The sequence below is a fragment of the Meles meles genome, chromosome Y (genome assembly GCF_922984935.1).
Source record: "Meles meles chromosome Y, mMelMel3.1 paternal haplotype, whole genome shotgun sequence".
Lineage (NCBI taxonomy): Eukaryota > Metazoa > Chordata > Mammalia > Carnivora > Mustelidae > Meles > Meles meles.
In genome coordinates this window covers 12,687,666-12,715,376 of record NC_060088.1, presented here as the reverse complement: position 1 = coordinate 12,715,376, position 27,711 = coordinate 12,687,666, and the positions used below count along the sequence as shown (strand labels likewise).

At 33.8% G+C, this 27,711-nt stretch overlaps 1 protein-coding gene across 2 annotated transcripts in view; it reads right to left on the bottom strand.

Annotated features, from left to right (window-relative positions):
• The window catches only part of LOC123935823 (probable ubiquitin carboxyl-terminal hydrolase FAF-X), a 157,555-nt gene that overhangs the window by 71,123 nt on the left and 58,721 nt on the right, over positions 1-27,711 (bottom strand). The window contains exons 12-21 of one of the 2 annotated variants that reach the window (XM_045996623.1): positions 18,871-19,077; positions 14,313-14,449; positions 12,414-12,562; positions 8,162-8,249; positions 5,847-6,189; positions 4,774-4,869; positions 4,077-4,288; positions 2,450-2,690; positions 1,782-1,931; positions 632-752 (exon numbers count right to left, since the gene is read on the bottom strand). In XM_045996623.1, coding sequence (XP_045852579.1) covers positions 632-752; positions 1,782-1,931; positions 2,450-2,690; positions 4,077-4,288; positions 4,774-4,869; positions 5,847-6,189; positions 8,162-8,249; positions 12,414-12,562; positions 14,313-14,449; positions 18,871-19,077 — 1,744 coding nt within the window. The remainder of the gene's footprint in view (positions 1-631; positions 753-1,781; positions 1,932-2,449; positions 2,691-4,076; positions 4,289-4,773; positions 4,870-5,846; positions 6,190-8,161; positions 8,250-12,413; positions 12,563-14,312; positions 14,450-18,870; positions 19,078-27,711) is intronic. The other variant, XM_045996624.1, reaches the window with a different exon arrangement.

Below are 27,711 nucleotides of genomic sequence, written 5' to 3'. Positions count from 1 at the left end.
ATAACAGAAGTTAAATGCTGAATACTGTTGTTTCTTTGAAACTACGGAGCATAAGGAGGATAAGGCAGCAGTTCACTGTTCTTCAGTGTAGCCTACCAAGAATCCTGACTTTCTGAATTCTGTGCATTAGTCTACTACTTTAATTTAAAAATTAAATGCTAAAACTTAAAAAATATATATTTAAAAATATATATTTAAATATATAAATAATATAAAATATATATTTATATAAATATATAAAATATATTTTTAAATATTTTATTTATTTATTTGACAGAAAGAGATCACAAGTAGGCAGAGAGAGAGAGAGAGAGAGAGGGAAGCAGGCTCCCTCCTGAGCAGAAAGCCTGATGCGGGACTCTATCCTAGGACCCTGAGATCATGACCTGAGCTGAAGGCAGCGGCTTAACCCACTGAGCCACCCAGGCGCCCCTAAAAATATATTTTTTAAAGCAATCTCTACATCCAAAGTGGAGTCTGAACTCATAATCCTGAGATCAAGAGTCACACACTACCACTAACTGAGCCAGCCACTCTTATGCTAAATATTCTTTCTATCTCATTTACTTGTCAACATCCAAGGGGAAGAGGGTTGGGAGGGTGGTGGGGGAAAGTCAGACAATTTTCTTACCTGGGGGCATAAGTTTCATAAGTATTCTTGCTCCATCCCTAAGAGGTGGCATATTCAGACTGCTACCCAAATCTGCAATTTGCCAAAGGAAAGATATGTATCTGGGATGCAGTGACATTATCTGGAATACAGAAAACAAAAAAGATTTCTCTATATCTAAGTTTAAGAGGTTTTTGTTACTTAAAATTAATCTATTCACTAACCCCAAATAAGCTTTCTACCTATCACATCTGCATATTTTACTACCTAAAATTATTTGCCTTCCCCATCCTTTCATTTTCAAAAATCCACTGATCCCCTATGCTACAAGCTTAATAATTTATTATGTTTTCCAAGCTATGTTGAGTAGTTTCTTTGCACCAGTTGTTTTATTGTTTTGTAAACTGTAAGTTTCATATAGCACTCAGACCTTTATACAAAAAGGACTTCACCCCTTGAGGGGTAAAGACTGCTGATAAATCTCCAGTCTTATTATTAAAGGGACTCAAATCCCTCTAACACTGAAGGAACTGGTGTTACTGCAGCTGTGACAATTCTTCAGAGGTGGAGGGACGAGAAAACATGAAGAAATTAAGCAGTTATTCTTTATGTATGTACGAAAAATACTAGGAATTAGAGAAAAACAGCAAATTATCTATTTCTTTAAAAACAGTCCCCCCAAAAAAGGACTTATAGCAGAATTTCCTTTAGATATATATTTAATAGTATGTTATAGTTCAACTGTAACAGATTCTATCTTAACGTAATACTGTATCTATGGAGAAATTTTATTTTAAATTAAAAAATTAAAAAATCCATCCAGAAGTTAATACTTCACTGAATATATGTATTCAACATTTGCCACATCTATGAACTTGTAAACAGCTTATAAAATGAACCATTCTTGGGAGGCCTGGGTGGCTCAGTGGGTTAAAGCCTCTGCCTTCGACTCAGGTCATGATCCCAGAGTCCTGGGATCGAGCCCCACATGGGGCTCTCTGCTCTGCAGGCAGACTGCTTCCCCCTCTCTCTCTGCCTGCCTCTCTGCCTACTTGTGATCTCTGTCAAATAAATAAATAAAAAATCTTAAAAAAAAAAAATGAACCATTCTATACATTTCTTTGTATCTGCAGAGGAAAGTGTAATGCTTCGTATATAGTAGTTAACTTACCACCCCAGGCAAACAGTTTTCCACTTCTGTATTGGGACCATCACTGTAGTGATAACAATGGTTGCTAGGTGATCCAGGTGAAGAATCAGAAGAACTATCAGGGCTTGACGGCATATTGGAACTTACTTGTGTAAGTTTAGCTGTAATTACCTAAAAATGAGAAAATATATTAGTAGCAAAGGCAAAATACTTCCACAAAATACAGAAATTTGATATACTAAAGATTAAAAATTTGTTATGGTTTAATCTTAGAAATATTTAAAAAGTATTGTTCAAAAAACCCATTTGATAGTTTATGCACTATACAAATATGATAATACCTATCTTTTTTAGAGTTATAACCCAAAAACTTAATGGGGAAAACTGAGCATAAGTCTCATTAAACATTTACTGGATGAATAAAAAACAGCTTCAATGTTTAATTCTTTGGGAGTATTTTTTTTTTTAAGATTTTATTTATTTATTTGCTAGAGCTCACAAGTAGGCAGAGAGGCATGCAGAGAGAGAGAGAGGAAGGGAAGCAGGCTCCCCGCCGAGTGGAGAGCCCGATGCAGGGCTCAATCCCAGGACCTCAGGATCATGACCCGAGCCCGAGGCAGAGGCTTTAACCCACTGAGCCACCCAGGCGCCCCTCTTTGGAAGTATCTGAAAATTTTGTATGTACTTACTGATTTATCTTTTAAGTTTAATTGTCCTATTAGCTTTCTGTCATCTTCAGAATCCATTAGCTCACCACCCACAAAGAGTTCAATTTTTGTATGGGCTGCATTTGCTTTAATACGGTTGAGAATACATCGTCGTACCGAACCAACTGTATCATTTGTATGAGACCATATGTCCAGGTCATCAACCTGTCTGCCATGGTTTGGAAATCGAACTATAAGAGAGAGGTGTTTACCACGGAATGCTCTAAAAAAAGAAAAAAAAAATATATATATATAAAGTACAGTCATATTCAGCAGCCTACCAACAACATGAAGCTGGGACAACTGTTCTCTTATTATGAGGAAGATGGCTAAATTTACTTTTTTAAAAAATATTAAAAATACCTTTCTGTTTCTGTAAATTAAGAACATTAGTTAATTTTGGAATGGTTATATTCCATTGTGGTTAATCTTTGTTTCTATGGCTGCAGAACCAGAGATTTCCACTTTATGGTAAGTAGTAATAGATATCAGTTATTTTAAAGCTACAAAAGTTTAATACACTAAGAGAATTTTCAAAGATTCAACTTCAAAGAATCAACAGAAATGTTAAAATGTATTATTTCCTTTTTTTTTTTTAAAGATTTTATTTATTTATTTCACAGACAGAAATCACAAGTAGACAGAGAGACAGATGGAGAGAGAGGAGGAAGCAGGCTTCCTGCCAAGCAGAGAGCCGGATGCGGGTCTCGATCCCAGGACCCTGAGATCATGACCTGAGCTGAAGGCAGAGGCTTTAACCCACTGAGCCACCCAGGCGCCCCCAAAGTGCATTATTTCCTTAAACATTCACAAAAATTCTTAAAAACAGTCTCTCAAAAATACTTATCTTGCATGCTCTCTTCTCACAGATAAGATTCAAAACAAAAATAATCAAGAAGCATTTTATATTATTCATAAAAGTGATCACAATTTAAAAAAATCTGATAGTACTTACTCTATAAACTTCTCCCAAATCTAAAAATGTCATTTGAACTACTTTTAAATAATTCAGCTTGCTATCTACTTAATTTACATTTATCTGATTCATAGTGCATAATATTGAATTTATTTATAATTATACTAATAAATAATTTAGTAAATTATTTATTTTATAGTAGTTCCAAATCTAAAGAAAATTTAGCAAAGACCATTTCAAGACTTTCTTATTCATATCGGTTAAATAAATAGCTTTTAAGAGTTTTATTTTTACTAGTGTCAATGAGTATCATTAAAATAAAAATACACAGCAGCTATAAAATATCATTCCCACTTAGGAGATGGTAATAGCTTGGAACTAAATCAAACAAGACAAGAAGGGAGGTAGGAAGAAAAGAAAGTAAACAAAGTAAAGAGAGGAAAAAAAAAAAAAGAAAAACTACTTAAGTGATAATGCCTAACTAAAATATAAATCAAAATTTTCTACTCAAAAGAAAAATATATCTATGAGAATGCAAAAAATGTTTTTAAAAGACAGGACACACAAATCCAGAATGAAAATTTCTTTACTGCCTTTTTAACCTATAAAAGTCATTTGTTTCCTAGTTAACTGGCTAGGAAAACAATAAATGACTGCAAAATTTATTTTGCAGTGGATCAATTTCTTACAAACCTTGACATAGGTAGAATTGTTCTTTCCTCATGGTAATCGCTGTCACATTCATTTATATATTCCCTTAAAACAGTTAAAACTCGAACCATTCGAATGGCTTCCTGTCTTGCACAATTAATATTGTCTTCATCACCATCCAAAACACATAATGTATCATATGAGGCTTTCAAACGATCAAAGCAAGATTGGATGAAATCTTCATGTATAACCACCTATAAATAATACGCCCAAGAAAGAGTTGAAGTTGCTCAAAAACAAATATGGCAGTCAGTAATCTGAAAAAGTGAAATAAAATTTCAACTTGTAGATAACTATCAATTCTATATTTATATACTATACATAACATAATACACAGAAGGAAGCTGATAACAACAAAATAAGAAATTAAACAATGTTATTATTAAAACAACAACAAGGAAAAAATGTTTGGGACCTAATGTCCAATAAGTCAAACTTCTGGCTATGTCAACATAAAAAAATAATGTTGTTCAATATAATACTAACCACCAAAGGGTAATTACCAAACCAACATTCTTTCAGTTAGTATTTTTAAGGGACAAATGTGGATTGAAGTCTTAAATAGTTTGACAAGAGTTAAAAAATTAACTTCTAGTTGTAAGTTTAAAAAGCTTCTTCTGAACACTAGAGCACTTCTGACCTAGCTGAAGCAGCAGCTTTTATGCACTTGAAACCTCACCTGATTGACCTGTAACCTGGGGCCAAGGTTTGTATATATCTCTTTAAGGAGATCTATGGCTCTGCTGGCAATGTCATCATTACTCTGAATCACAACCTAGATTCAAAAATTTGAGTATTAGTAACATTCAAGAACTATTTTAATTCGGCACTTAAAATGAAGCAACATAAAATTAAATAAACCTAAAATAAACAACTAAAATATCTAAAATGTATGTGTTCTGAGTAGAGAAATTTGATTAAAAATGAAAAGGATAAAATAAAATTCAATCAGTATTATTTAACTCAACTAGTAGACAAGCTGTGAGATTTTCAAGAAGCAATTCAACTAGTATTATACAATTTTTTTTATTAGAGGTTACTGATTTTAACAAAATTTGAAAAATTGGTGACTTTAATGAAAAATGACAGAAAATCTTAATCGATAGTTTGCAAAAAATACAAAGAACAAAAACTCAATACAATAAAAATATAGTAAAAGTTGAAATATATAACTTAAAACAGGTTAGATTTAAGATGGTAGCATGATTTATTTATACTACCAAAATGGCAATGTTAGCCTTAAATAGAATACAGTTAAACTTTTCTCTCCAAGATACTTAAATACATAAAATATTAAACAGTGTCAATAAAGGTATTAACTCAAAATTCCTCCCAAATAAAGTCTTCTCTTCTATCCATTATTCATTTTGGCAGTAAACATACAATAACCGCCAAGAGCTAATCTAAGTAAAAGAGACATTAACTTTCATGAGGGGTGGATAAAAAAACGTGTGGGTAGACAATGAATGGTATACTCATATGCATCTGAAAAGATTCTGGGTTAAGTCAAAGAAGAACACCAGTGATGGATGGTAAAAGAAAAAAACGGAGGGGAAAAAGCCCCAACTCTCTGGCAAACAGAAGTGATAAAGAAGCTGAAGGTGAACAGTTTTTCCCCCCAGATTCCTATGACAAGCATCAAAGCAGGTGAGGAAATACAAGTATCTTACAGGCAAAATTATGATTTTAGTACATTTAAAAGAAGACCTCAGGTACAATGACTGCAAACAAGAGTTCCTACTTCTCACTTACCCTCCAAAGGTAGTCTAATCCTATTAGTTCCAAATCATCCATCATATAGGCTCTTCTTTTTGCTACTAGTTTCCCTTCACGACAATTAACTGCTTTGAAGAATCGTTCAAAACATTTCATTCCATTTTCAGTTAAAAGGGAGGGATCAAGCTGAAGCACATTGCTTTCAAAGAAGTCCTTATTAATATCAGGATCTAAGTCTGGTTCATCCCCCATTAACTTGGAATACCACTTAAAACAGGCTTCACGATCACAAAGGTAAACTGCATTCTCTCCTAAGCATTTCCATATTTGTTTTGCCTGAGGAGCACAGAGCCACAGTTGGCCATCCTTCAATAAAAATCTTGGAAAAATTAAAATAATCAGTAATTAGATCTACACAATCCCCAAACATAATTTCTTTCAATATATGCCTAAAGTTACATTTATCACAATTAAAATTTTATTACAGCTTAAAGAGCTATTCTTTCAAAAGAACTTATATAGCAGCAAAAAATAAACTCTTCTACTTAACAAGCATTAACACGCGTCAGCTATGTGACTTCACCTAAATATTAACAATTTCTTCCTTGTTCTCTACAAGATCAGCTTTTGAAGCCAGATATATTGATTTAGTTTCCTAAACTTATATGGCTTCACCACAAAATGGTGTATTACACTCAATAACTTCCAGAGGTAAGTGAATGTTATTTAAGCTCATTTCTATGTTAATAATCATTAGTATAATATTCAGTGATTTCTCCAGAGCTTTTAATTTTGCCACTATTACAGTCATTAAGTCATTATAAAGTGAAATTATGATGGTTCTGGTTTAAGTAGTCTCTTTCTTCAGATTCTAGTTTCCTCTAACTAGAAGTTGCTCTACCGACTATATACCAATTCTGTGAATAACTGAAAGAAAACAGAAGCTAATTTTGTATTTAATTCTTAACAAAATCACAGAGACTTCATGTCCAACAGAGTATGATGTATTTATTTAATGTCTGGAGTTTGTTTTGGGTATTAACTGTATGTTTTCAAACATCTCCTTAATTTTAAGTCTGTGTATAAAAAGCCTTTTAGCTTTTAATCCTGTCTAATCCTTCACACCTTCATACGTAACTGAACAACAAAAGGCCCAGAAAAATAAAACACAAAAAATGCATTACTGTTTGCAGTGAAATGCAGAGAAACTTTTCAAACTAAGACTCCCAGTAACTTCGGCAACTTTGGCAGTAACTTTACTGGTGTCACAGAAACACAGATTTTATTATTGACTTATTAATAGAGTAAATAAATTCCAAACCATTTTTCTCTTCCAACAGACCAAGAGATACAATATACACCCATCAACAATAGCCCACTATAGGTGATTAAAAAAAAGGGGCCCTTTAAGGAAATGTCATAAAATTTGATAACTAGAATTTTTCTCAAATTCAAATGACATAAACACTAATACTGGAGAAGATGAAATCAATTCAACATCTTATAAAATTGTTAATTTTATGTAGTCATTGATTAATTAGTAGTCATTGATTAATTATGTAACATATTATGTCAATCTAAATGTTTCTCCTTAAATTATTATATGGTTCAGTAACAGAAATACAGTATACAACATAGTCCAAAGAGAAAATTCCCCCAAATTAATATCTGAAAATAATAAACAGAACACATTTTCTGAAAAAAAGCTTCAGTATTTTTTCTGACAATATTTTTGATTCAAATATGCTTTTTTTGCTAGGATCTGGTAATTGCACTCCTAAGAAATCTCTCATTATTTAAACTACATATACATATCCACATACACAAATCATTAAATATATACTGACCAATTCAGCCTAACACAAATTTAGTTTTGTTTTTTTAAAAGATAGGTAATTTTTCCTCAACCACATTTGAATGTTATTTTAGATTAACTTTTGTTAGCCACTGTTAGTATAAACAAAGCACCCAAAGCATACCAAAACCCCGTTCCTTACTGTCATGACAGCCTTAATGAAAATGCAGTTCCCTAGAGCTGTTTTTGTCTTATAGTTCGAAGTATGAGAATGTATAATGATCAATTTTTATTTCTAACGTAAATATAAACTATATTCTAAAACTTAAAATGTGCTGTCTTCAAAAAAAGACAAAAGTTAAAGCTTAGCAAATAATTCAAAAGTATTTAAAAATGAACACAGGAAATGTTACATTAAGTTTTGGCAATGTTTTTTATGTGGGAAAATATTCATCTGCAGGATGGAATGGCCACGTTAAGTATAGGTATAATGAATATTAACACTGCTTTTTTATCTGTGCCTTAAAGAGAAGAGCACTAGTTGCTTAAAACCAACCTAAGGAAGTTAAGCCGTTCTTGGACTTCTTGAACATGACTGTATCTACTTCCATGCCTCACAGTTTGTGGGTCATAGTCTTCATGGTCTGTAAATTAATAAAAATTATACATAATATACATGTATATCCACATCACTGTTAACTTTTACTAAAAGAATTTATAAAGTCAATAATCACTTATTATTAGGCAACCTATAATAGTGGTATTGACGCATATCCAATTTTCCTCACAAAATTAACATTTTACATAGCCAAAAGGAAAATAAAATCCATTGATGCGCAATCAAAAATTTTTCAGCACAACTCTCATTCTTCACGTACTGAAGCATTTTGTGAATAAAGTTTATGATTTTTTTCCTTCTATTAATACTAAAACTTTTCTTATAGGGAAAGAATTTTAGAGTAAAAATATCACTAAAGCACTCATAAAAAATTAGGGTGACTAAGGCACTACTGTATTTGATAAAGTTATCAGAGTACTCCAACACCAGAGTACCGATGTCTCTAACAGCCTCACATATTAAAAAAACTTACCATCCCAATATGATTATAAAAACAAATATAACCAGGTCTAGTCTCAGTGGGAAATCCTATTTTTAAAACACAGAATTACTACTTTGGATTTCCTTTATTAACATCATATATGCTAGGTGAAAAATCCTCAGAGTCAGTGAAAAAGCAAAGGAAAAAATTAAAAAGTACATTTGTTCTAGAAATTATATGCTATTTTGTATGCATGTAAGATGTTTTATTCAAAAAGGAAGAAGTCAATTCAGACTTATAAAAACCCTTTCTTTAAAAAAAAATTGTCCTAAGTCTTTTTATTCAGTATTAGGTAAAAGAACATCACAGAAGAATTACAATGCTTGGATAAAGCCCTCTGCCTGGAATCAAGCTGGTATGTAGTACAGAAGATGGGGCAATTAAATGCCTCCGTCAAGCATGGTCAACCACTCAGAAATCAGACATTTATTTCAAAATTCTGAAGCAAGGTACAAAGGTACAAAGAAATTATACAATTCCTTTTTAGTAATAAGTACTGATAAGTGTGTTATATATCTCTTAGAACTTGATTGTGTCAATAATGGTACCAAAGAATTCTAATCCTCTTAAAATTGTTAAAGGCAAATCAAGTTTTCCAATTTTTTTCAGATTTTCCACATCAGAAAAATTGCAATTGGATGTAAAACTCTGACTTGCATAAAGATGAATAATATAGAATATTTAGCAATGTTGTGTCAATTTCAGTAAAGAAAGGAGACCCAAATATTACGACTGTTTTGTACTTTCCTTATGAATAAGCATCTGTTAGTGATTTTTTAGCACTTCTTGAGAGACATCAACTGATCAAATCTTAAGCTTCCAAAATTCTAGAAATTTTTTTCCCACTACATGTTCAGAGCACTGAACTTGAAGTACTATGAGAGACTAAACTGTGGACTACCACTTTAGCTACTTTTTATATATTCAATACTTTCGTCTCAAAATGTGTGCGTTAGCTTACTTGGCTGGATCAATTGGTGAGAGATGAGGACAGCTGTTAAGTAACTTTCTTTTTTGATACAATGTTTTCAAAGCACTAAAAAATAATACAAGGAACTTATTTTTACCCAGATACATATAATAATACTTACACTTTGTCCATGTGTTTTATCAAGATTTCCCATACACACACACACACACACACACACACACACACACACGTATATATAAATGTATTTTATCAGTTTTGTTAACCATTTGGATACTAGTTACTTTACTCCTTAAAACTATACTTACAAATAACAAAGTCATAAACCACAGTATACTTATCTGATTTTAAGATTAATAAAAGAGTATTATGTGATCCACAGCCTATATTTAAATTTCATCCCAGTAACATCCAATCCCAATAATATCCTTTACGCTTTTCTTTTTTTCTCCGGTCCAGAATCAAATTTAGGCTCATATTGCATGAGATTATTTTCTTAAAGTTTCTTTAGTTCTTTTTCATGTTTCTTATCTTGACAGACCATTTTAAAGGGAAAAAAAACCTTCTTGGTGTGCCTGGGGGGCTTAGTAAGTCTTTGCATTTGGCTCAGGTCACAAGTCCCACCCCACATGGAGCTCCATGCTCAACAGGGAGTCTGCTTCCCTCCCTGCCTGCTGCTCCCCCTGCTTGTGCTCTCCCTCTCTGACAAAAAAATAAAATTTATTTTATTTTAAACAAATAAAGAATAAAAGAAAAAATAAAAAAACTACTTGTCCAATGCCACTTAATTTGGAATTGTGTTACCTCTAGTTACATTCAAGTTATGTATTTTTGACAAGAAATACCACAAAAGAGATAATAATTTGTAGAATGATATCCTCATACTCTGTCATTATTCTGGTCCTCATCAAAATTTAACTCACCAGTTTTTTCATGTTATTTTCTCCTAGATTTTTAGCTGACATTCTCCATTTATTTTTTTATATCACTATGGACTCAAGCACTATATACTGAAAAGGCTATGATCCATAGCAGCATTTTTTTTTTTCAAGATTTTATTTATTTATTTAACAGAGACAGACACAGCGAGAGGGAACAGAAGCACGGGGGAGTGGGTAAGGGAGACGCCTGCTTCTCCCTGCAGAGCAGGGAACCCTACTGTGGGGCTCAATCCCAGGACCCTGGGATCATGACCTGAGCCAAAGGCAGATACTTAACATATGAGCCACCCAGGCACCACCCCCAGTGTCATTATTTTGATGATCCAAGTATTACAGACTGACATAGTGAGCAATAACTTCTTTTATCTTTTTGATATGCCAATATACTTCTCTACAAACACTTTATGACATTATCATGTTCAAGTCTCAATCTTGACTTTCCTACTATAGGTCTCCAAAGATTACTAGCTCAATAAAATGAGTAATACTAGGTAAAAATACTTTTTAATTTACACTTGGGTGCCTGGGTCACTCAGTGGTTAGGCATCTGCCTTTGGTTCCAGTCATGGTCCCAGAGTCCTGGGACAGAGCCCCACATAGGGCTCCCTGCTCTGTGGGGATTTTTATAAGCACCTATTACTCAACCAAACCATCAAACAATATACACCTCCAACCATCTAAGGCACAAGCACAAGCAAAGAGCCCACCACTATAGTCAAATAATGAGTATTAAAAATATCCACATTTTTAAAAAAAAGATTTAATTTATTTATTTGTCAGAGAGCTAGAGGGAGTACAGGCAGGCAGAGTGGCAGGCAGAGGCAGAGGCAGAGGGAGAAGCAGGCTCCCTGTGGAGCAAGGAGCCCAATGTGGGACTCCATCCCAGGGCCCTGGGATCATGAGAGCTGAAGACAGCCGCTTAACTGACTGAGCCACCCAGGCATCCCCAAAATATCCACATTTTTAATATGTAACTCAATTCTATTCATCCTCACATAGCACATCAACAGAGTAGTGGCTTTAGCTACACATGATGCTCAATCCGGTTTTCAACTGGAGAGCAGAAAACTTTTCTTTTCCATACTTATACAAAATTGGGCCTACAAGGCAGCTGCGTTTTTTTCTGTTTGTCTACAAAACTGGTGTAATACAGAGGAGATACAGGTATTGAAGAATGCTTTGTATTCCAGCACACATACATTCCAGTAAAACTTTTGATAAGGACACATAATATTGGAATTGATCTTTAAAGCACCAAGAAGAGAGTCCTCATATGGCAAATATTAAAAAGGTCTTTTGTTGAAACAGAGGAAAGTTTATCTTAACATATTTAAACAATTTCATAATCTTAGAACCAATGAGAACATGTCATTCATCCTGTAAATTGCTAATAATTTTTTTTGAACAATGGAACATGTTAAATGTTTTTTTATTAAAAACAACTGTAATGTATTATTCCCAAAGTTAATCAAAATTAATGAATAGATTATTAATCAACTTTTCTTGAAAAGCAGTGTGGCAAGTGAATGCAAAAATTTAAAATAAGTTCAGAATACCCAAAAGAATAGCAACTAATGTGGTAATAGCAGACAGAGCTCTGAGATGTGGAAAGATAAGCAAGCATTTAGTAACATGCCTTGAAAAGCTGACCTAAAGTTTAGTTGGTGCAAATTTTGGGATGCCGAGTGGATTTATGAGTATTTCACTTTCATCTTCTGATCCATGTAAAAACATATATATTTTCATTTCTGAGGTAATTAACACTGAGGATAAAACAAAAACCAAAGAAGGGAAACCTATGCTGATTCCCAACAATTAATTTTGGTTTATAATACATACCTCTAGCATACAGTCGAATACTATTCATGTAAATTGCAAGATTTTCTGCCACCAAAGTAACTAAGGCATGATTGTGCTGAAGCTGGTTGATTAAATCATGACGATAAAATACATGGGGACTTCGCTGAGTTTGACTAAAACGAGAAGAACTTAACAGTATAATTAGGCAATGAACACTGTTGTAACTAAGAATTTACAGAGACTATGCCAGCTGCTAATTCAGATATTTAAAATGTTGTACTTTCATAATAAAAATTGGGTCAGTATCTTCCTTTAAAGACCAAAGTATCAAGCAATTTAAAAGATCACGATCTCCAAACGTATTTATTCTAACATTCTCATCTTACATGAAAATCACCAATCAGTATTCTCAAACTTCAACCATGATATAAATATTACATAAATATCAAAGCACAGGCACAAATTTGGATGAGCAAATACATTAGCCCTTAAAAGTTCATTCTGTAACACTGAATTTGCAACTACTTCTGCCCTTGGATACAACCAGAAAGATACCCAGTTCCCTTTGTTTTGCCATTTTCAATGGAACCAACCAATGCTCACATCATTATTAATCCACTGGTGATTAAATCATCTGCCTTCGAAGACTATGTAATACTGCACGAATAAATAAGCAACCAAAAAAATGGGTCTGTCTGATAAAGACATGAATGTCCTTTATAAAAAACAATTGTATCTATAGATTATTTCACAATTTCCTCCCGTATTTATGTCCACAAAGGTTCCTAATTTCATGTAATTTTTCCAGTACTGGGAAAAAAAAAAAAAATCAAAATCCAACTTGAAAAATTAAAGCATAAAAGTGGGATTCTATAAAGACTTCTGGGCAGCTCAGTTGGTTAACCATCTAATTCTTGACTTCAGCTCAGGTCATAATCTCACGGTCACAAGATCAAGCCCTACATCAAGCTCTGGTCTGGGTGAGGAGCCTGTTCCAGATGATCTCTCTGTCTACCCACACTAGTTCTACGCCATCCTGCCTACTTGTTCACTCTCTCAAAAAAAAAAAAGAAGGAAAAAAAAAAAAGGCATTCTGTAATTCAGTCTGAAAAGCAATCCTGTTGGCACACACATTTATATCCACCTAGACCTGTAAAAAATTTTGGTAATCATGCAACTGTCTTACAATAAAACGGCTTTAAAAAAAAAAAAGATTTTATTTATTTATTTGACAGAGATCACAAGTAGGCAGAGAGGCAGACAGAAAGAAAGGAAGGGAAGCAGGCTCCCTGCTGAGCAGAGAGCCCCATGCAGGGCTCGATCCTAGAATCCTGGGATCATGACCTGAGCCAAAGGCGAAGGCTTTAACCCACTTAGACACCCAGGTGCCCCAAGAAAACTGCTTCTAAATGGTTAGAGAATCTATGATTATTGTAGGTTAGACAAAAACCAGGGCTCACTATCAGGAATCCTATCTGCACTGTAAACCCTGTTGCACTATTCCTAAGATTTATCCATGTTATTTTTTTCTTTATGTGTCATTAGTTTCAAATTGATTACAAGAAAGTAAAAGGTAAATTATTTCCATAACCACAATTTAGCAACAAGGCCAAAGACATAAAATTTGCTCTTTAAGAAAAATCTAAGTAAAATAAACACAGTAAAAAGTACCCTTAATAAAATCTTTTCATAAATTAATTCTTATCTTGAAACCCATAAAAAGGGTAAAACAAAATCAAGAGTGGGATAAATACAACCCACGCCATAATGTTTGGTGTATCAGCTAGAAGTCCAAGACAATTTTGAACAAAGAGCCCAAGTCAGTATCTTTTGATTCTGATATTAAATTGCTATTTTAACATTTGCTTTAATTGGTACACTGTTTTCACCCTACTATATACATAAAAATTAGAAATTTTTCTATATTAAAAGCCTTACCTCAAATTTTGAGGTGCTTCACCAAACAAACTACAAATTTCTCTTATTTGTTTTAGTGCAGGAATTACCCACTTGTCATTTGTACGAAGTTCTTCTATAAAGCGATCTATCCACTGGATTTTCTGTGTGTCTCGATCCTTAAATACAAAAAAGTTAAGTTACATGGACCAGTATTCAATATAATTCTGTCTTCAAATCATTTTGAGAATAACAAGTAGAAAAGCTTTTAAGATAAGGATAATAAAAATTAAGAATAAGTATGTTCTTATTTTGAAATAATCTCCAAAGCTCCAAAATGTAAATGGAGTAAATATACTACTATAAAAATGGAGTAATCCAGATTTAGATATATATGCACCAAGATATGAATCCCAAGTTTAGGCATATTAGTAAGTCTGATTTTAAAATACATGCTCATTGTGAAGATTTCATTTCTATTCAGTGTTTTATAAAGTTTTGGTATTACAAAACTTGGCAAAAACATATAATCCAAATGGTTACCATAGGAGTATGATGTTGGCATATTTTTTTTTTTTTTTTTTTTTTTTAAAGATTTTATTTATTTATTTGATAGACAAAGATCACAAGTAGGCAGAGAAGCAGGCAGAGAGAGAGGGGGATGCAGGCTCCCCGCCAAGCAGAGAGCCCGATGCGGGGCTCGATCCCAGGACCCTGAGATCATGACCTGAGCCGAAGGCAGAGGCTTTAACCACTGAGCCACCCAGGTGCCCCGGCATATTTTTTTTTAATAGGAGCAGGGAACCTAAAAATTTACCTTGAATCCAGAAAATAACAGTATGAGGATACATGTGAAAAATTATGCAATAAACACGCTTTACATAACTTTATATTATTTAAAACTATATACATCTTTTATTACAATAAAACTTAAAAAAATCCAACATACAAGAATGTTACAGAAAACAGATACAAGCACTCACCCTAAAGGCAAACTAAGAACGTTCAAGGATGTGGTAGGAATATGTTTATTTCTAATATGCTAAAATGTGTATTTGCTTCTTTCTTAAGATTTTATTTATTTATTTGACAGACGGAGATCACAAGAAGGCAGAAAAGCAGGCAGAGAGAGAGGAGGAAGCAGGCTCCCTGCTAAGCAGAGAGCCAGATGTGGGGCTCTATCCCAGAACCCTGGGATCATGACCTGAGCCGAAGGCAGAGGCTTTAACCCACTGAGCCACCCAAGCGCCCCATTTGCTTCTTTCTTACTATCAAGATCACTAGTAATCAGAAATTCACATGAGTACCAAGATTTTTAATTGGAATGATCCTACTTCTGTGTGTGAGTATGGAAGAAAAGCCAATTTTGTGTATTTCTTTATTGTCTCACTTAGATGAACTTAAAGTACATTTTGCAAGCACATGCACATCTCTTTTAGAAACAAAACAGTTCTTATATTAAGTATTTCCACTAAATACAATGGACAGCCATTCACCAACAGACATTTTAATGACTACACAATATGCTGAACAGTATATTTATGTATTTAACGTGATTTTCACTTTTCATTTATTTCATTTCTAGCAAAGAAGAATGGTCTATTCCAGAGGATCCCTGGGTGACTTAGCTGGTTAAGCTAATTTCTTTTGGTTCAGGTCATGATCTCATGGTGGAGAAATTGAGCTGTGAGTCAGTTCAGCACTTAGGGCTGAGTCTGGTTGGGATTCTCTCCCTCTTCCCCCTCCTAGCTCGTGCATACACCCATGTTTGTGCTCTCTCCTTCTAAAATAAATAAATAAAATCTAAAAAAAAAAAAAAAAGAGAGAGAGAGAGAGAAGGGGAAAAGAGTAATTGTCTAGTCTGTAAATGTCATGCTTTTTTGGTATCATTCCCCAGGAAAAATTTAATTTTTCCCCAGGAAAGGGGGCTGTATTCTATGAATATTTTTATGGATTTAAAAATATTTATCCATGAATATTAAATGCATCATGACTCACTAAAAAAGTGCTTTGGATTGATAGAACAAGAGAATAACATATTCATTTGTTTTAAGTAACTACATCATGAACCACGAGAGACTCTGGAAAACAAACAGGGTTTCAAAAGGGAGGGGGTGGGGGGATAGGTTAGGCAGGTGATGGGTATTGAGGAGGGCTTACTGCATGAACACTGGGTGTTATATGCAAACAATGAATTATGGAACACTACATCAAAAGCCAACAAACAAAACCAACCAAACCAAACCCCTAATGATGGGGGCGCCTGGGTGGCTCAGTTGTTAAGCTCCTGCCTTCGGCTCAGGTCATGATCCCAGGGTCCTGGGATAGAGCCCCCATTATCGGGCTCCCTGCTATATGGGAAGCCTGCTTCTCCCTCTCCCACTCCCCCTACCTGTGTTTGCTCTCTTGCTGTCTCTGTCAAATAAATAAATAAATCTTTAAAAAAACAAAACCAACCAATCGACCAAATGATATTCTGTGGTGGTGACTAATATAACATAATAATAATAATAATAACAGTAGTAATAATATATACCAAATGAGAGTTGAAGTTGAAAAAACGAAAACTCTTTTTATTAAATCCCATAAAATCCAATTATCTACTAATGTGATAACTTAGGACACTGTGTCAGGCAATGATATAAACAACTAAATAAAGGAAGAAGTAACACTTGAGATTTTACAGTAAGTGTGTTGCTTTGAGCCTCTGTAACACTACTCTATTTAATAAAATATACTTTAAACTCAAGGTCTTCATAACTATTTGATATGCCAGATTTATTTTAGTTAAGTACAATGAGTCAATCAATGAAAAATCAAATATTGTTATCCAATAAAATAACTGAGTCTTTTTTCCCTTTGATAAATCTGAAACTCCTACTGCATAACTGCAAATCTAATATATCACTTCCACTATAATTTTTAAGACTTTATTTATTTAGAGAGAGGGTGTGTGGGGGAGCGGCAGAGGGAAGGGAGAGACAAAGGAAGAGAATCTGAAGCAGACTGCTGCTGAGCACAGAGCCTAACATAGTGCTTCACCTCAAGATCCTGAGATCATGACCTGAGCTGAAACCTAGAGTCGGAAACTCAACCGACTAAACCATCCATGCAGGCGCCCCGTCAGTATGATTTTCAAAATCTCCATGTTTTTAATCTACTTGTAAGACAGTGGTTAGGATAAATTTTAATTTATCTCTTCCTCAGAATTAAAAAAAAATCAGTTTTACATTGACAGTTGCAATTAACTAACCCAGAGACTATGAATGTTAACTTCATTTTTAAGTATCCAAAATAAAGAATGTTCTCTGAATTCACCCATGGGGAAGAGCAGAGGCAGAGAGTGAGGGAGAGTAGGATCCTTGCTGAGCATGAGGTTCTCGATCCTAGGATCCTGACCTAAGCTGAAGGCAGACGCTTAACTATCTGAATAACCCAGGTGCCCCAACAGTACTTTTTTTTGATTAAGACAATCAGTGCAACAAATAACAAAAATTTTGTTTATATTTTTTAGAAGATTCTATAGATGTCAACAATGAGACTGCAAACACTTGGCTTCCAATATGTGTTAGTATCATCTTGACCTTGCTAGACCCGATTAAATTCAAGTCCAACTAAAAGTGAAGCCCTCAGAGAACTATGAACAACCCTGTCCAGTCTTTTTATTTTTTTTAAATTCTTTAACCAACTAATTAGAAATATGGCAAAGCACTTATAAAAATGCAGAAACAGGTCTGAAAATATAAGTAACTATATAAAAACACATACTTGCGAACAGTAAACGTTAAGTAGCAGAAGTTAAATACAGGAAAAATGGGCATCTGGGTGGCTCAGTCGGTTAGGCCTCTGCCTTCAGCTCAGGTTATAATCTCAGGGTCCTGGGATTGAGTCCTGCACGGGACTCTCTGCTCCGCAGGGAGCCTTCTTCTCCCTGTCTCTCTGCCTGCCTCTCTGCCTACTTGTGATCTCTCTCTGTGCGTCAAATAAATAAATGAATAAATCTTTTTAAAAAAAAAAAAAAAGAGGTGCGCCTGGGTGGCTCAGTGGGTTAAATAAAGCCTCTGCCTTTGGCTCACGTCAGGATCTCAGGGTCCTGGGATTGAGCCCCACATCATGTTCTCTGCTAGGCGGGGAGCCTACTTACCTTCCTCTCTCTCTCTGCCTGCCTCTCTGCCTACTTGTGATCTCTGTCTGTCAAATAAATAAGTAAAATTAAAAAAAAAAAAAAGAAGGGAAAATACTTGTATTGTGACTTACATAAAGTAAGCTTTGTTCAGGAAATTCTCTTAGCTTTATTAACTTCTGAGAAGATTTTCCCTCCAAAGTCACTACCAGCTTTAATACAACTCCATGATTCTACTTTACCTTCATATACTGAACTACAATACCATTATATAAAAACTTGTTTTACCTACACAAATCTTCTTTTGTAGAGAGGGAGAAATGCTTAGTAAATGATAGTAAAAAATGCAGAAAAAGCAAAGGTAAGCCAAATTTTCAAGATCAGTTTAAAAACAAAAATAATGGAATTATCTAACAATCATTCTCATGGTAAAGGGAAAAAGGTAAGAAAAAAACGATTGAAGAAGCACTCCCATACCTGGGAACAACTGTAATCTAGTATTTTTATGTGGGCACTGAGAGCTAAGTCCATGATGTCTACAGGCACATCATCACTATGGGCCAGATTCCAAAGCAGGTTCAAAACTTTGTGTGCCATCACACCATCTTTATCATCTTCTGCAAGACGACGAATCAGCTCCAGTAGCTTTTCACGTTGCTTTTTACTGGCATTAGTCCAACTTGCCTAAAAGAAAAAGTGTAAATCATGTAAACCTCACAAACGTTATGATTTATATATCCATTTATATTAAGTCATTACTGTTTTAATTACATGGCTTTCAATAAACTATACTGAATTCAGCACAGCCATATACACTAAAACCATTAGTTTAGCTTAACTGAACACTTAATTAACCATGTCTCATTTGAAAAATATTCAAAGGACAGAATAATCTAAATTCAAGAAAAATTCTCCATTTATTATTAAGGACTTTATCATTAAGAACTTTAAAATTCCATGTTAGAAATTAAAAACAGCATATACAAAACACATTAAGAAGTCCTAAAATTTAAAAACAAACAGACAAACAAAAAACCAAACAACTCAATTAAAAAATAGGCAAAGGACATTTTTCTAAAAAGATACATAAAAGGTCCATTACCACATGACAATGTGCTTGAAGTCACTGATTATTAGGGAAATATTAAATTACAGTGGAAAAGTACCTCCCACCCATCATCAATATGGCTATCAAACACACACAAAAAATCAAGTGTTATTGAAGATGTGAAGAAATTACAGTTGTGGGCATTGTTAGTGAAAAGTAAAATGGTATAGTCACTATGCAAAACAGTACAAATTCCTCAAAAAATTTAATTTTCACATTATCTGAAATTATCACATCATCTAGGAATTCCAGCTGTAGGTATATACATACCCAAAAGAACTGAAAGAAAGCAGTCTCAAACAGGTATCTGTACACTTATGTTCATAGCTGCATTTTTATTCAGAACAGTTAAAATGTGAAAGCAATCCAAACTGTCAATCAATGAAAAAATGGATAAACAAATGTGGCATATGTATACAGTGGAATATTATTCATTTAAAGAGATGAAGCATGTTACAATATGAATGAGACTTGAGTACAGTATGCTTAGTGAAATATGTCAGTCACTAAAAGATAGCAAATACTGTATGATTTCACTTATATATGATGTATCAGAGCAGTCAAAATCATATAGACACAAAGCAGAATGATGGATGTCAGGGGCTTCACAGAGGGGAATAAGTTCTTACTGTCTAATGGATATAAAGTATCAGTTTTATAAGAAAAACAAACAGCTCCAGAAATAGACTGAATGCTGGTTATAGTTGCACATTACTATCATATTTAATACCAATGAACCATACACTTAAAAATAGTTAAGATGATAAATTTTATGCTATATATATTAGCACAATTAAAAAAGGGAAAAATTTTGTTTATATTTTTTAGAAGATTTTATAGATGTCAACGATGAGATGACATGTGTTTGAATTACTAAAGATACTCAAAAGGCCACACAAAGACATATTTCAATACAATACAGAAAAATAAAAATAGAAACCTAAAAAATATAGACTATTCCTCAGGGCAGACAGAAGAGAACAATACAATAAATAAAATAGCAAGCTTAAACCCTAATGTGTCAAAAGTCACATTAAATGTAAATGGTTTGGGACGCCTGGGTGGCTCAATTGGTGAAGCAGCTGCCTTCGGCTCAGGTCATGATCCCAGTGTCCTGGGATCAAGTCCCACATCGGGCTCCTTGCTTGGCAGGAAGCCTGCTTCTCCCTCTGCCTCTGCCTGCGCTTGCTTGCGCTCTCTCTCTCTCTCCCCTTCTCTGACAAATAAATAAAATCTTAAAAAAAAAAAAAAAAAAAAAAAAGGTTTATATTTATTTATTTATTTTCTTCAAGATGGAAGGTAATTCTCTCTCTCTTTTTTTTAAAGACCTCTATTTATTTGACAGAGATAGAGACATAATGAGAGAAGGAACAGAAGCAGAGGCAGAGGAAGAGGGAGAAACAGGCCTCCTGCCAGGCAGGGAGCCTGATGTGGGCTTGATCTCAGGACCCCAGGATCACGACCTGAGCCAAAGGCAGAATCCAGGCGACCCCATATAAATGGTTTAGACATTCTAGTTATAAGGCTGAGCTTAAGAGAAGCTACTAATATTGTAAGATATAAAGTAGGCAGGGTAAAAGTAAAAAAATGCAAAAAGATATATACACATTAAAGGAAAGCAGAAGTGGTCACAGCAATACCATATAAAATAGATTTCAGAGAAGAGTATGTAACATACATTGAGTAAAGGTCAGTCTACCAACAAAAAAAAAGCAATCCCAACAAGTATGTGTATGCCACAAAATATGTGAAGCAAAACCTGACAGATTTCAAAGGTGGAATAGGGAAATCCGTAAGAATGAGAGACACCAACATCCATCTTTAAACAACTGACAGAACTAGACAGAAAATCAGCAAAAAATTAGAACTCAATAAAAAGCATCAAAGAACAAGATTTAATTGACAATTATAGAATTATAGAACCACTCTACATAATCTGCAGAATCCAGAGTCTTTTCAAAATAACCACAACCTCACCCCTAGACAACATATACAAAAATGAAATATTATTCAGCCATAAAATGAGTGAAAATTTTGCCATTTATAAAAGCATGGATGGAGCTAGAGTATATATGCTAGGCAAAGTAAGTCTGAGAAAAGTATCACATGACTGCACTCATATGTTGAGTTTAAGAAATAAAGTGAATGATTACGGGGGGAAATAGGCAAAAAAATTTATTAGGCAAAAAAGTAAAACAGAGATCTCACTATAGACATTAAAGGATAATAGAGAACACGAACAACTTTACATACATAACTTTGAAAAATTACATGAAATGACATCACTAAAAAACACAAATTACTACAATTCAGCCAAAATAGACTACCTGAATAGAATACAATAACTAGGAAACTGAATTCAAGACTTAAAAACTCCCCAAAACAAGTATCACCAAACCCAGATGGTTTCACTAAAAAAATTATACCTAATACTTAGAAAAAGTAACATTAATATATAATTATTTTCTTCCAGAAAAAAGGAGAAAAATACACAAAACTTATGTTATGAAGCAAAATATACCCTGATAAGTACAAAAGAAACTACCGACAATGAATACATTGTAAAATTCCTGAACATTGTTTTAGTAAATGAAATTCAGCCACCTGTTTAAAAAAAATACATGATCAAGTGCAGTTTATCTGAGGATGCAATAGTTGAAAATAACTAATATAACCTATCACATTAACAGGTAAAGAGTATAAATGGTATATGCATATCAATGTCAACATCAATGTCAAAACATCTCACAAAATTCAACTCCATTCATTAAAAAAAAATCAAAGTAGGAATGGAGGGGAACTTTCATAACCTGATAAAGGGAAGCTGTAAAAAACACACAGTTAACATTATTCTTTTTTTTTTTTTTTAAGATCTTATTTATTTGACAGAGAGAGGGAGAGATCACAAGTAGGTAGAGAGGCAGGCAGAGAGAGAAGAGGAAGCAGGCTCCCTGACGAGCAGAGAGCCCGATGTGAGGCTCGATCTCAGCATCCTGAGATCATGACCTGAGCTGAAGGCAGAGGCCTAACCCACTGAGGCACCCAGGTGCCCCCAGTTAACATTATTCTTAATAGTGAAACACTGTTTCATTTCTCTCCCTAACACAATGATGTCTGCTCTAGCTACTTCTGTTGAACTGTGTGGTACTGGCCAAGTGATGGACAAATGGAACAGAGAACCTAGAAACAGATTCATATAAATATGTTTAACTAGCCTGACTGGCTCAGTACAGCATGTGAAACTCTTGATCTCAAGGTAGGAAGTGTAAGCCCCATGTTGGGGGCAATTAAAAAGTAAGTATGTCTGACACTTGACAAACAGGCAAAAGTGAACTAATTTAGTTAAGATAAAAGACAACCTTTCACAAATTGGTACAACACTGGACATACACACCAACAAAAACAAAAACTAAAAACTTATCCTGTAATCTAAATCCTACATCTAAACAAAGGTAGCTCAATATGAGTCATACGTTAACTGCAAAATTATAAAACTTTCTCAAATACAGAACATAGGAGAAATTCTTTGGGATTTACAGATAAGCAACAAGTTCTCAGTCTTGACACCAAGTGTGACACATACAGGACATAAACTAGACTTCATCAAAATTAAGAACTTTGTTGGTCAAAGACCCTATTAAGAGGATGAAAGAATCTAAAGGCTGCGAGAAAATATATGAATACCACATATCTAAGAAACAACTTAGCATGTTGAATACAATTCTGTAGGGACTCCTGGGTGGCTTAGTTAGTTAAATGTCTGCCTTTGGCTCAGGTCATGATCCCAGGGTCCTGGGACCATGCCCCGCATCTGGCTCCTTACTCAGTGGAGAGGCCTGTTTCTCCCTCTACCCCTCCTCTGCTTGTGCTCTCTCTGACAAATTAAAAAAACAAAACAAAACAAAAAACAAAAGCAACAAAACCAACTCTGTAAATTCAGTAATTTAAAAAACAATGCACTTAGAAAACAGATAATAGGCAAGAGGCATGAACATGTTTTAATGTGTTTTCTGGCATGAACATGGCATGAAAACATGAACATGTTTTCTGGCAAATGAGCACAAGAAAGATGTTCAAAATCACTGCCATTAACCAAATATAAACTGAAACCACAAGGAAATTTTAATGTACATCTATCAGAATAAAAAAAAAATAGTAAATACACCAAACTCTGAGAAGAATGTTAAGAAAACGGATTACTCATAACTGGATGGAAATAAAAAAATATTATAGTCATTCTGGAAAACAGTTTGGTATCTTCTTAAGGTTTTTTTTTTTTTTTTTTTTTTTTTGACAGAGATCACAAGTAGGCAGAGAGGCAGGCAGAGAGAGAGAAAGGGAAGCAGGCTCCCCCGATGAGCAGAGAGCTGGATGCGGGTCTCGATCCCAGGACTCTGGGATCATGACCCGAGCAGAAGGCAGAGGTTTTAAACCCACTGAGCCACCCAGGTGCCTCTGGCATCTTCTTAAAAGCCAGAAGTATCCTCAACAAAATACAAAGAAATCCAGAAAGAATTATATATAAAAGAATTACACATTGCAAGAAGTGGGATTTATTATAGACACGGAAGACTACTTGAACATAGAAATATCAGCCAATGCAAAGCTAATAATATTGTAAGATTAAAAAAAAGCCCGTATCTCACTAGACATAGAGAAGGCAAACTGACAAAAACAACACACTTTTAAAACTAAAACATTCAAAAAATGAGGAATAGAAGGGAATTTCTTAAATCCAATAAAGGGCAAAAACAAAGACCTGACAAGTATGTCATACTTAATGATAAAACACTTTAAGTTTTGCATTCAACATTGAGAATACCCACTTTCACCATATCCTTCAACATTTTGTTACATGTTTTAATTAGTGCTATTAATAAACAAGAGTGTCAAAAAGAAACGGATAATGAGACTGGGAAGAAGTAAAACTATCTCTAGTTGTAAATCATATGATCTTGTACATAGAAATGTAGAAAATCTAAGATCTCCATTAAAATACACCCCCCCCCCAAGTAAAATGTATCATAGGTTTTCAGGACACAAAATAAATTTTAAAAGCTTAACTGTATTTCTATACATGTTTATATATCTATCTATCTATATATCTATATATATATATCTATCTATATATATATCTATATATCTATATATATATATCGATATCTATATCTATCTATCTATATCTATCTATCTATAGATAGATATAGATAGATATAGATATCTATATCTAGATATATATATATAGATATATAGATATATAGATAGATATATAGATAGATATATAGATAGATATATAGATATATATCTATCTATATATCTATCTATATATCTATATATATCGATATCTATATCTATCTATCTATATCTATCTATAGATAGATATAGATATCTATATCTATCTATAGATATCTATCTATAGATAGATATAGATATCTATATCTATATCTATCTATCTATATCTATCTATAGATAGATATATATAGATATATCTATATATATAGATATATAGATATAGATATAGATATCTATATATAGATATATAGATATATATATAGATATATATATATAGATATATAGATAGATAGATATATAAACATGTATAGAAATACAGTTAAGCTTTTAAAAAATATATATATTATATATATATATTTATATATATATATTTATATCTATCTATCTATCTATCTCTATATATCTATATCTATATATCTATCTAGATAGATAGATATATAGATATATCTAGATATCTAGATAGATATCTAGATATCTAGATATATCTATATATCTATCTATCTAGATAGATAGATATATATCTATATAGATATATATAGATATATATGTTTTTCTACACATTAGATTAAAACAATCCCAAAATGAAGAAAATCCTTCTACTCACAATAACATAAAAAACCAGCATACTGCTTTAGTATAAATTTAACAAAAATGATATATTTTATCAAAAATGATAAATTTAACAAAAATGCAATGAATACCAAGGGGTGGGGAAACTGCTGAGAGGCACCTGGGTGGCTCAGTCAGTTAAGGCCTGCCATCAGCTCAAGTCATGATCCCAGGGTCCTAGGATCAAGCCCCGCACCTGGTTTTCTGCTCCAGGGGGAATTTCCTTCTCCCTCTTCCTTTGCCTGCTGTTCTCCTGCTTGTGTGCTCTCTCTCTCTAATAAATAAATAAAATCTTAAAAAAAAAACCAAAACAGAGCTGAAATTAAAGAGTACCTAAAAAAATGGAAAGAGAGCTCCCAAAAAACTGAAAGAAATTCCAGATTCATGGACTGAACACTAATACTGATAGGACAGCAATATCTTTATAAAATGGCTTTGTAAAGAAGTAAACTAGAGATATAAACTACAACAGACTAAACTAAATACAAATATGCAACTACTATGAAACACAGCAAATGTACTCAGATAAACAATGTTTACAAAAAAAAGTCTGCACACCAATTTCCATAGCAGCTTTATTTGTAAAAGTTCTAAATGAGAAAAACCTCATTATGTCTGTTTATGCTAAGTAGTTAAATAAACCATAAGTGATTAAAAGTTTTATCATGAGTACTGCTCAGGAATAAAAGAATATACACATATAATACAGATATATAAACAAACTGTATGAGCTTGCAGAAAGTTATGCTGAGTGAAAAAATTCCCAAGTGATCCTGACTTTCTCTAAATATTCATCCTTAGTTATGTCTGCTTATCACATTGCTATATAGCTATATATTATATGATTCCATTTATTTAACAACCTCAAAATGACAAACTGTGGAAACAGACACCAAGCTAGCAGTTGCCAAGGGTTACAGAGAAAGTAGGGGTAAGACAGAACTGGTGTGGCCATAAGAGGACTAATGAAGAATCCACATTGTGATGGAAACAGAACTTAAAGTATGAATATTAGTCTTTTTTTTTTTTTAAGATTTTATTTATTTATTTGACAGACAGAGATCACAAGTAGGCAGAGAGGCAGGCAGAGAGAGGAGGAAGCAGGCTTCCTGCTGAGCAGAGAGCCTGATGTGGGGCTCCATCCCAGGACCCTGAGATCATGACCTGAGCTGAAGGCAGCGGCTTAACCCACTGAGCCACCCAGGCGCCCCTGAATATTAATATCTTGATTAGTACTGGACTTCTGCAAGATGTTTGCAGAAGAAAACTCTAAAGAACATATGAAATTCTTTGTATTATTAATTAAAGTTCATGTGAACCTTCAAAATAAAAACTTAGTTTATAAAATAAAAATAAAATAGTGTTCCTTAAGGCCAGTTAATACAACATAGGGGTAGTTTCATATATTCTTTCCTTTGTCTTCCCTAGTTACTAGAACATAAGGAACTGCTAGTTGCCTAAATATCCAGTAACTTGAGAAAAAAATAAACAGCTTGTAATGGAGACATTATAAAATTTTAAATGATAAATACAGAAAAATGAAATGAAGATGAGACTTCTGGAAGACAACTTAACTGTTTGCTTCTGAAGTGTTTTAGCTCCTGCAAAATTCCTTCTGAAATGACAAAAGGAATACAAAAACTACCAATGGTTTTGGGAAATGATGATAATCATGGGTAATATAGGAACAAAATAGGTGAAGGTGACAACCACAGAATCAAAGAGGATTAAAACACAACAACTGATCATACAGTTAGGATCATACTTCATTCCTCATTTCAAGTCCTAATAAAACCATGAGAAATTAATTTTTAGTCAATATGGGCAAGGGCTACTCAGATGCACAAAATACTCAGGAATGAATTTTAAAAAGGAACACAGTGGGGTGCCTGGGTGGCTCAGTGGGTTAAAGCCTCTGCCTTTGGCTCAGGTCATGATCCCAGGGTCCTGGGATGGAGCCCCACATCGGGCTCTCTGCTCAGCAGGGAGCCTGCTTCCTTTCCTTTTTCTCTGCCTGCCTCTCTGTCCACTTGTGATCTCTGTCTGTCAAATAAATAAATAAAATCTTTAAAAAAATAAAAAATAAAAAATAAAAAGGAACACAGAGCACCACGGTAGCTCAGCTGGTTAAGTATCTGACTCTTCATGTCACCTCAGGTCATGATCCAGCGATGTGGGACTGAACCTGATGCTGAGTGTGGTACTTAAGATTCTCTCTCTCCTCCTACATCTCTCCCCCTCACATTCTCTTTTCTCTCTCTCAAATTAAAAAAAAAAAAAAAAAGAGGAATAGGAAAAATAAACAGGTA